The 11,222-nt window shown below is 42.8% G+C and overlaps 1 protein-coding gene across 1 annotated transcript in view; it reads right to left on the bottom strand.

Annotated features, from left to right (window-relative positions):
- Positions 1 to 2,350: 2,350 nt before the first annotated feature.
- Positions 2,351 to 11,222, bottom strand: part of TMEM132B (transmembrane protein 132B) — a 215,783-nt gene continuing 206,911 nt past the window's right edge. Inside the window, exons 6-8 of the mRNA XM_004385044.3 lie at positions 8,229 to 8,499; positions 5,885 to 6,076; positions 2,351 to 4,956 (exon numbers count right to left, since the gene is read on the bottom strand). Of these exons, the coding sequence (XP_004385101.3) occupies positions 3,808 to 4,956; positions 5,885 to 6,076; positions 8,229 to 8,499 (1,612 nt within the window). The 3' untranslated portion in view covers positions 2,351 to 3,807. The remainder of the gene's footprint in view (positions 4,957 to 5,884; positions 6,077 to 8,228; positions 8,500 to 11,222) is intronic.

The following is an 11,222-nucleotide window of genomic DNA, read 5'->3' as shown; positions in this document are numbered from 1 at the left end:
ACATACAAAAATATCTGCTATCCGTATTTTAGCATAACTTTTCCATCATTCCTTCTGTCCCTGTATATAACAGATGATAGGCATTACATTATACATGTATACTTTTAATGGAGGAGATGGTTGCTGAGTTTATAAACCATTTCTTGTGTCAATACAGAGACTGAAATGGAGACCTGGGGCCATTTTTTAGATTAGAGTAGAAAACACAATGGTCCCAATGACACGGAGGGTTCAGGGAAACTGCCCTCTGGTGGTTGCTGTTGGACTGAGCAGTTCTTCCCCAATGGACACAGCCTTACTGTGGTCCCAGCATTCCAACCTTGGGAAGATGCCTTTCTAAAAGAGTTAAGGATGCTGATCAAAATGCACAAAGGCAGCCTTTCCAGAACTTAGAAATTATCAAGGTACAGATGGTGCAAAAAAATAATCCGTCTTTTCCCCTGCATTGGTGTTTTCAAGCAGAAACTTTCTAGCTAGATTTTAAGGGCCATTATCATCTGGGAACTTAGCCTGGTCAGTGTGCAACATAAAACAGCTAGGAAATAAGCTTTCTCTTCTCGGCTCACAGAGTTTTCTGGTGCTTGCTACATGGCGTTCTTCTGGGGGAAACCGAGTGTCTTCTGTTTGCTTTCTCTCAAACGCAATGCACCTGGGTGTTTAAGTTGTGGTTCTCTCGTGTGCCAGCTGCTCCTCCATCCCTCTGTTCTGGCCTCTGAAGCAGCACACAGGGACCCTGGGAGCCATCATTTCAAGACGTGTGGTCCCCATGTCACGGCTGAACCTCTCAACACGTGACCTGCAGTTGACAGCCTGGCATCCTCTCAAGAGGCCGGTGCTGCCTCGGGAAGAGTCTCGGTGTTCTGCTCTTATGGAAAAGGAAGGGACTTCGTAAACGTGCTTTAGTTCAAACTGTTTACTCAGACCAATACTTTGGATACCTCGGCCACAAAACCTGGAAAATTCAGGCAAATGTACGTCCCCCAAGGAATTAGATTTCAAGGCTTAATAGTGTATTTTCCTACATTTTAGTTTACCTATTTTGGGGCATAGTGCCTATTAGTTTAAAGTCACTAGTTGGAAAACAAGGTGATATAACCCCTGGTGTCTAATCAGCAGGAAGTGTTTAGAGTAGACCGAATATCAATGAAATTCTGTTAAACTGAATAGCATCCATGACAAATCCGAGAGTAACTGAAAGTCACTGTGGAGTCCCACTAAATATCTTACTCACTGGCTCTTCAGTGCTCACACACACACACGTCCGTGTGTGTGTGTGTGTGTGTGTCTGTGTGTGTCTGTGTGTGTCTGTGTGTGTCTGTGTGTCTGTGTGCTCTGTGGCAAAAGGGAGCCCTCCCCTCACCCTTCCGTTTGCATTTTATTTTGCATGGACTGAGTTTTAACATAAACAAGCACAGGTGACTGACTGCACAGGGGTTGTCTCTCTGGGCGACCCGAAGTTATTCACAGGTGGTGTCTGTAGCGCAGCAGTCGCCAGCTCTGCTTAGAAACCACAGCCACATTCTGACACTCCCAACTTGCTCCCTGCAGCAGGTCACCCATCCGTTTTGCAGAAAATGCTCTCATCTGCTGCCTTAATAATGCTCTTTTGCCTTCCCTACAAAATGACACCCTCCACAAAGTCTCACTTTACCAGTAGGAGGCAGCCTGCTGTGTGAGACTCACCCCCCATTTTAGTTGAGATGCCTCCTGTTTCAGAAATGAATCTCCATTATGTGTCTGGGATGTTGAAAATCCAAATGGAGAATGAATAGGAAATGTCTTACAGCAGGAGCAGGACTTCCTTGGATAACTATGTTCTAATCAGCACATGAATGTCCCTGTGGCCCTACACACTTGGATTTGGGCTACCTCTCACCAAAGCCTTTGAAAATCACTGGGGTTGCCTTTGGCCACCTAAGAAGCTCTTCCGACAGGGTGTAGGTCATCTGTCTGCAAATCCCTTCTGCAGCCAATACCTGGGGTCTCTTGGTTTCATTCTCTGGACACATGGAGAGATTTTTGGAACTTTATCAACTTTAGTTCCTAACCCCCATTCTTACACTTGCAGAACCATCTGAATACCTGCCCCTGGAGGTCAGGCCCACTTCACCTGTAATGCATGCACTATTGACAAACACAGTGTGGTCCTATGGGCTGGAGATCCACAAAGGGAGAACTGTGGGCCTGCCAATGCAATGGGACCCCAGGGGGGCTGGGCTGTGGTGCCCCATTCATGGGAGTCTGTAATGAGAGGGCAGCTGAACTGCTTTCGAATAGCTCAGTCATTAGTCATTTGAGGTCATGAAGCTGCTTCCAATGACCTCCTGCAGGTCCTTCCTACTCTTAGGCCTTAAAATCTTATTTCTTAGAGATGAAAACTGCTCAAGAAAGCCCACCATGAGGAATTTTGGTCCACTTTCTATTTTTCTAGCTATCCTATCTTAATCAATAAAGGTGTTGTCTTCTTGTCTCTCCTGTCACTTTGATTTCCAATCACTGTCATTTTTCGTAACAACTGCTTCTTGTGCCCTGGAACAGTTGTTTCTTTTTATGAATTTTTTCTTAGAAACCCATTGCTTTCGGCCATAAGTGCACACACCCTGTGAAAGTTTTATTTCTGCCAGAATCATGATGGAGGAATTTTTTTTTTTTGCTCATTGTATAGGTGCATTTCTATATACCGTTAAGTTGAAACATCATTCTACTTACTTTTTCTTTTTCTTCTGGTAAAATGGAAAGTTTTATCTGCAGCTATTTTCCTAAGCAATTTCCTTTCTGTGTATACCAACTCTACTCTTAGATTCAAGTTCGGATAATAAGTTGTGTTGACCACAAAGCACTTGTATAAATACAGCTATTTTGAGGCTTTTTGCCTTTAGAAATGATACTCCAGGAGTTCCCCGTGCATTTCCAACAAGCAGAGGATAAAAATAAAACTGTTTGTGATTCACAGCTTTTCTCCAAAATTTTCAAGCTTCATGTAGAAAATTGTAAAGAGATGGCCCTCTCTTGCAGTATATTAACATTTTAAGTAAAACCCCTTGTCCGTGTCTGACACAAGAAAGTTCAACCAGGAAAAGAAGGAATCACACAGTGAGGATAAGCTTCGTAGCTACTGTACCTGTACAGTGAAATGTGGAAAACTAGAGAAAAGCTGACGTTCTGTACGAACACCCAGGAAGTAACATGACATGGCAAATCCCAGTGAATAAAACTCAGAGGTAAACCAAACAGATCTCAAAGGAAACACTGAAATTTCTTCTCTTCATGTTTCAAAAAATTCCACAGGTCAAAGGAACCAGGTGCAGACGCAAATGTATATAAAAATAATGAGCAGCGCTCGTAACAAATAAGGAGAGCTACATTCAGTTATCTTTCACAAAGGTCTAATCTCAGGTCGAGGGCAAGAAATGTCCACTGTGCTTTAAAAGGTCTAGGAATAGAAAAATCAACACCCAAATCTTTTCTAATTCCAAACGGCTGTTTGTCATGAGATGACTAACAATGTCTGTCTGTCTGTGGGGTCAGGTTTACTGTATTTGCACTGAGTTAGTACCAGGCAGGATATAAAATGGTTGTCTTAGAATTTCCCCCAGTACCTACATGTGGGCTGTTTTACAGGCATTTCCCGACTTATAACCCAGATGCATTAGATCTCCTGACCTCTGTTACTTGCTTGGAAAGGGATCCCACCAGACCGCCACAAACGAAGCTTTGTTAAATCATCCCCTATTGCTGATCAAACTCACTTCTCCACCACTCAGAAAACAGAAGGCATAAAGGTGAATACAAACATAAGAAAGGAGTTCACATCTGGTCTTGCAGTCTTTCCATGTAGTCTCTAAAGTCCTGGGAGTCCCCCAGCCCCATATCTTGGCAGACCCACTTAATGTTGTCATCACTGTCAAACAGGATGGAGTTGGTGTACGGGCCGCCATCCTCGGGGAGAATGGTGGTGTAGGAAGTAAACTTGACTCGCTTCCTCTTTGGGCCTGAAGAACTGATAGGTTCATTTTGCATTTCTTTCTCATAGACATAGTCAGAAGGTCTGAGCAGTTGGCTATGGAAAGTCTTCTGGGAACTGCCGTTCAGAAGGAGGTTCCTCTCCTCGAACTGCAGCCCTCTGTCTTTCATGGTCGTGCACTCCTCCGACGGGAGTGTGATGTCAACGGGGTTCTCCAAAAGTTCCACTTCATTCCCAAGCCAGACCCAGTCATGGGAGTGGGGGATGTTGCCTTGCTCGCTCACAGCAAACCTTTTGTGTCTGTATTTCCAAGCAAAAGCCACACAGTTGATTAAGAAGACCAAAATGGCCAGACAGAAGACACAGAGCAGGGCGTACATGCCAATCTCCAGGTCAGTTAGCCCCCTTGAGGTCACTGTAAGGTCACTGGGATTGTTGGGTTCTGGTAACTTCCCTTGAGTGGGGAAGCTGGTGAAGGCATCCGGACCACCACTCTTGAGTAACTTCTTATCCTTTCCTTCCATGGGAGACTGCTGGGTTGTGCTTTTGTTGGTGCCCTCCTCTTGGCCAACAGATGCGCCATGTTGGAACCACTCCTGAACTGCTCTCTCCTGGTTTCCTTCACGCTCTATGGAATTACTGAGGTGGTCTTTATATTCCCGATTTATGCCCTCAATATCATTGGTGCCTCCTTGGTGTTCATCAATATTTGGTTCAAATTTGACCACGACATTTCCTTTACCCACGGCGAGAACACTCTTTCTCTTGGTCTTCTGACAAGGTTCACTTATCATCATTTCTAACTTAATCAAGGGCCCTTGGCCTTCACCCTCTGCAACTACAGCTGGCCACTTGGACTGAAGGTCTGGCTGGACAGACACAACCATTTCATCCAATGATGAGACAGTAACTGAAAAATCCTTCGGATCATAAATGTCTAAAGGTGTCACCGAACCATCACTGAACAAAATCCAAGAACTGAGTATTGCTTCCTAAGAAAAATGAAACCAAAGCATTATGTTACAATCAGGTTCCATCAAATTTGCACACATAAATATGATTTCCTAGATAATATTCTTTAAATATACAAACTGGGGAGAATAAACTCCTATGTTTTATAATCTTGAACACTTTCTGGCATGCCTTGAACCAGCATCAACAATGCCCTATAGCTCCATTCATGTAAGGAACAGATAATACACTTTAATGAATGTATTAAAGTGTATATTAATTTATTGCATGCCACACAGCAGAATTTGACTTTGGCCTTTCCAAAAACATTTGAAAGACCGGGCAATTTATCTGAATCAATTTCAGGTGCAACTAATCAGGCTGCTGCTCAAGATAATATCACTTTGAACATTCTTTATTAGGAAGCCAATGCTGATGAAGCAAAACATGGCTGGTGGAAGCACTTGGGGAAGATACATTAGGAGGCTGGCTTGCTTGAAAGACACCGCGACCCTGGTATCTGTAAAAACGATTTGCTCAAAGTTTACAGATGGAGGAGAGGTTCAGAGCTGACAATAGTTGCAGTAAACAGTTTGGTGCCTGTTAGCCATGCTTGTTCAAGTAACTGAAACGGAATTTCCAAATATCAAAAGCCACCCGCTTTCGCAAAAGTGAACACATGTGGCCATCCTTCAGTCATGGTCTAGCAGCAGACTGTGCCTGGCACACGTAAGACCCCTGGAAAACAAATGGCCTGTGGACACGTGGTCTGTCCATATATAAGAGAAAACGTTATCCCAAACACTGAGCACCTTTCTAAGACAAGACAGACTGGATGAGAAGTAGAAAGAAGCTTCAAGAACCACCAGTCTCAGCTGTAATGCTCTACTGATCTCCTTGCTGTACTTGATATGAGAGAGAGAAGGCGTCTCAACTGACCGTAGACACAGGGGCCCCTGGGAATCTCACCTGTTGTGGGGCTTGAAGAACATCCCGGGCAGCCACTGTTGAGACGATGGCTCTTCTGTCTGCTCTGTGAGGCTGCAGGGAGAGGGATAGGCCAGCCACCAGCTGCACACCCAGGTCTGCAATGGTGACACGGTCATCCAGGACGATCACTGTCTTCTCAGCCAGGATGGAGTCAGAGAGAGGCGAGAGGACCTTCAAAGGTAATGAGAAAGCTCAGGTCTCTGCTCCACATAACCATTTTACACTCCTTAGTTGATGTTTCCACCAAAGTGTTCTCTGAGTCTCTGCTAAATGAATGCACTTACAGAAAAGGTTTAGGAAAGTGCCAAGCTGTTGTTCAATTAAACTTGCTAATCGAATGAGGAAGTTTACAAAGATCACCCTGGTGCATTTTCTTTCCTTTGATTCATACGAGGTTATTAGCAGTGTACGTTCTGAGAAGAGCTTAATTTAGGGACAATAACTTAAAATTTTCCATTTTGGCACCAGGCATGCAAAGAGTAACATTTTACCAACAAGTAATACTTATCCCTCAAAAATACCAGAATTGTGGTTAAAACTGTTTAAAGTAATGGTGCTCAGCCATCTTCTCCTGCTCATATTCCTTCCCGTGGGCAGTGAGATGTTCATTACGGGGCAATACTGATCATCATGTGGGCTACGGTGTCATCATTGGATAAACCAGTTTAACAGAGTGGGAAAGAGAATCTTAATGTCCTAAGGATCCATCCATCCTAACTAACTTAATTTGCACCCAGAGGTGACTAAAATCTAGAGAGGAATATTTGTAGGCAGAATTTCTAGAATGCTACTCCCCAAAGATATCCCAGGACCTGTAAATACAATGACAAATCATTCCCATGATTATGTTACATGGTGGCACAGTTGGCCTTAATATAGGGTGATTACCTTGGATTATCCAGATGGGTCCAATGTAATCACATGCATCCTAAAAAGTAGAAAGGTTTCTCTGACTAGTAGCAGAGGGGAAGTCTTGATGAGAAGGATGTGATGTTTGAGTTCAAACGTGAGGATGGAGGGGCCACATGAGAAGGAACATGGGTGGCCTTTAGGAGCGCAGAGTGGACCCCAGCTAAAAGCCAGTAAGGAAACAGAGACCACCGTCTTGCAAATGTAGGAAACTGCATTCTGCCAGCATCCTGAATAAGCTTAGAAGCAAAGTCTTCCCCAAAGCCCACATGTAAGAGCCCAACCAGGCCGCACACATACACACAGTTGCACATACACTCACAAATACACATGCACGCATAGATACATAAACGTGCATACACATGCACACACACGTATGCACACAGTTCTACACAGAAACATCTACCTGCATGCTCATAAATACAGACTAGTATTAGAGCAGAACAAAACAGAACGAGGAGACGCTGTGTGGTTTAAAATCAGGAAAGGTGTGAGTCAGGGCTGTATCCTTTCACCACACTTATTCAATCTGTATGCTGAAGCAGGACTATATGAAGAAGAACGCAACATCAATTGGAGAAAGACTCATTAACAACCTGTAATATGCAGATGATACAATCTTACTTGCTGAAAGTGAAGATGACTTGAAGCACTTGCTAATAAAGAGCAAAGACTACAGCCTTCAGTATGGATTACATTTCAGCATTAAAACAACAAAAATCCTCACAACTGGAAAAATAAGCAACATCACGATAAACAGAGAAAAGACTGAAGTTGTCAAGGATTTCATTTTACTTGGATACACAATCAACACCCATGGAAGCAGCAGTCAAGAACTCGAACGACACATTGCATTGGGCAGATCTGCTGCAAAAGACCTCTTTAAAGTGTTAAAAAGCAAAGATGTCACTTTAAGGACTAAGGTGCACCTGACTCAAGCCATGGTGGTCTCAATCGCCTCATATGCATGTGAAAGCTGGACATTGAATAAGGAAGACCAAAGTAGAATTGACACCTTTGAATTACGGTGTTGGCAAAGAATACTGAATATACCATGGCCTCCAGAAGAATGAACAACTCTGTCTTGGAAGAATACAGCCAGAATGTTCCTTTAAGGCAAGAAAGGTGAGACTTCATCTCACATACTTTGGACATGTTATCAGGAGAGACCAGTCCCTGGAGAAGGACATCACGCTTGGTAGAGGGTCAGTGAAAAAGAGGAAGACCCTCGGTGAGACAGATCGACACAGTGGCTGCAACAATGGGCTCAAGCATAACAACAACCGTGAGGATGGCGCAGGACAGAGCAGTGTTTCGTTCTGTTATACATAGGGTTGCTATGAGCCGGAACCAACTCGATGGCACCGAACGGCAACAGTATTAGGGCAAGAGGCAAGGGGTGGGATGATCATACCTGCACGGTGGTTATTCCTGGCTCCCGACCAACCAGGATCCTACCATCCTGTAACTTCGCAATTTTTGGCTCCTCCACCTTCATGAAATCGGTAACAAGGTCTGTGATGTCAAACTGCCAGTCAGGGCCCAGCATGTAGGTGAGCTGACCCAACTCTGGAGACTCTGCCACAAACTGGGTCAGGACCCGGACCGTGGCGTGCTGGTACTGGAGGGAGCACCCTCTGACTTTCTTCTCCTCATCTTCCTCATCGTCGCTCTCCCTAGTGGGCCTGGAACATGAACAAACCAGAACAGAGTAACCATCATCATTGTTAACAGTCACATAGACCGTTTTTCTGACGCAATGCGACTGTGCAGGATGGAATGAACTGGCTTTTCTCCTGCCAGATCTGCCCACAGACCAATTCATCACAATGTCCCTTCAGTCAATACACACCATTTGGTGATTACTGGGCACCACTGGTGTTACTATGAACTTGAACACTGGAGGCAAGATACACCCTGCCTCCAACATGGCCCTGTGCTGTGGGAGACCCTGGCCCCACACAGGCAGAGGCTGTGTCTGTGCCCTCTGCACTCTGGAAAGCTGTCATTCTAAAAACCGTTCTTCATATGGGACTGATGCAGAACTTTGAGTCTAGTGGAACGAGTGTGAGATTCTGGGTCAGAAGAGGTGTTGGGAGTCTGTGTCTATCTAAGGTTGTGTGTCAGCTTGGCTGGGCCATGATTCTCAGTGGTTTGGCAGTTATGATGTAGTCTGGCAGTTATATAATGATGTAGTTTGGCAGTTATGTAATGATGCAATCAACTCCATAATGAGATCTGCTATGAGCAGCCAATCAGTTGAAAGGGAGTTTCCTTAGGGGTGTGGCCTGCCTCTAGTATACAAAATAGATGTTCCAGCGAGGCTCTTACTCTGGATCCTGCATCCAGCTCGTCATCATCTGACCTCTGGTTCTTGGGACTTGAGCTAGCAGCTTACCTGCCAATCTTGGGATTTGTCATCCTCCACAGCATGTGAGCTAGCACTCTGCCATCTTACCCGCCAGTCTTAGTATTCATTGACTTCCACAGCCTGTGAGCCAGAGGCCTGCCATGTGATCTGCCAATTTTGGGTTCGTGAGCCCCTGCAGCTACATGAGTCAAGAGAAGCCTCCAGCCTGACATCTGACATTGGAACATGCCAGACTCTATAACCGCATGAGCCATTTCCTTGAGATAAATCTCTCTCTGTCTCTCTCTCTCTCTCTATATATATATATATATGTATATGTATGTATATGCTTCACTGGTTTTGCTTCTCTGGAGAACCCAGCCTTAGAGTCCTCTTTCCACACCTACTTGTGTGACCTGTTTCTCCTTTAAGCTCTATCAGTTTTTGCTTCATGTATTCTGAAGTTCTGTTATTTGCTGCATTAACATTTAGGATCTCAAAGTCATTTTGGTAGATTGATCTTTCTATCATTATGTAATGTCTGTCTTTGTCATTAGTACTTTTCTTTGCTCTGAAATCTAATTTATCTGATATTGACATACCTTTTTTTTTTTAATTAATGTTTGCATGTTATATCTTGTTCCATTCTTTGACTTTCAACAAACTCAACTTGTTATGTGAAGGAAGTTTCTTACAGACAGCATATAGCTGAGTCTTGTTTTTCATTCATTCTTCCAGTCTCTGTCTTTTAATTGGTGTATTTACACAATTCACATTTAAAGTAATCATTGATATATTAGGGCTTACATCTGCCATTTTATTATTTTCCATTTGTTCTTCCTGTGTTTTGTTCCTGTTTCTCTTTTATTGCCTTTCTGTGAATTACTTGAACATTTTTTAGAATTCTATTTAGATAGATTTATAGTATTTTTTTAGTATATCTCCTTGTAGAATCTTCTTAGTGGTTGCTCAAGATATTATAATAAACATGCATAACTTATCACAGCCTACTGATACCAGTGTTTCATCACTTTGAATGAAATGCAGATACCTTACTTCCATTTGGGTCCCTTTATACTTTTAATATATAATTGTTTCAAGTATTTTCTCTAGGTAGTTGAAGGACTACATCAGATGATGCTATAATTTCTGCCTCAACCTTCAAATATTATTTTAGACATGTGTGAGGACAATCTATAAATCCCTACATTACCCATCTATTATCCTTTCCTTTCTAAACTTCCAAACCTCTGCTGTCTCATTTTGTCTTTGTTTACAAAACTTCTATAGGGGTTCAATTTAAGGGTAGGTCTGCCTGAAACACATTCTCTTAGTTGTTTTTCATCTGAGAATATATGTACTCCTCCTGCATTCCTGAAGAAGACTTTTGCCAGATATAGAATTTGCAGTTGACAGTTCTGTTCTTTCAAACCTTGAAAAATGTGGTGCCACTTCCTTCTCGCCTCCATAGTTTCAGGTGAGAAATCCACTGTCATTCAAGTGGTTTTTCCCTATAAGTCAGGTGTCATTTCTTTGGATGCCTTTAAGGTTTTTTTCTTTGTCTTTAGTTTTCCAAAGTTGAAGTATGATGTCTCTTGACATGTTTTTTTTTTTTTTTTTTGAGTGTCCTTGTTTTGTATTTCCCCAGCTTCTTGAATCTGTAGGTTTATGTCTTTCACCAAATGTAGGAAGTTTTCATCCATTATTTTTTCAAATATTTTTTTAACCCTACACTCTGTCTACCTTCTGGAGAAAACTATCTTCTCTTAAAAGGCTCAGCTCATGGGTTACAGCCACCTGAATAATCTCCATTTCTTAAAATTGACTGACTTGGGATTTTAACTGTATCTGAAAAATCTTTCCACAGCTGTATTAGATTGGTATTTGATTGAATAACCAGAGATGACAATCTTGGAGAGCCATCTTTAGAATTCTGCTTACTGCAATATGTATCATTCACTGAATTTTTGGGATAGCTCTATCCAGTAATATTTTCATCTCCAATTTGTAGATGAAGAAACTGAGGAATAGAGAGATTAAGTAACTTGTCCAAGGTAA

Source organism: Trichechus manatus, unplaced genomic scaffold (assembly GCF_000243295.1).
Source record: "Trichechus manatus latirostris isolate Lorelei unplaced genomic scaffold, TriManLat1.0 scaffold00131, whole genome shotgun sequence".
Classification (NCBI taxonomy): domain Eukaryota; kingdom Metazoa; phylum Chordata; class Mammalia; order Sirenia; family Trichechidae; genus Trichechus; species Trichechus manatus.
The sequence above is the reverse complement of the archived record's forward strand: the minus strand, read 5'-3'. Positions and strand labels throughout refer to the sequence as shown.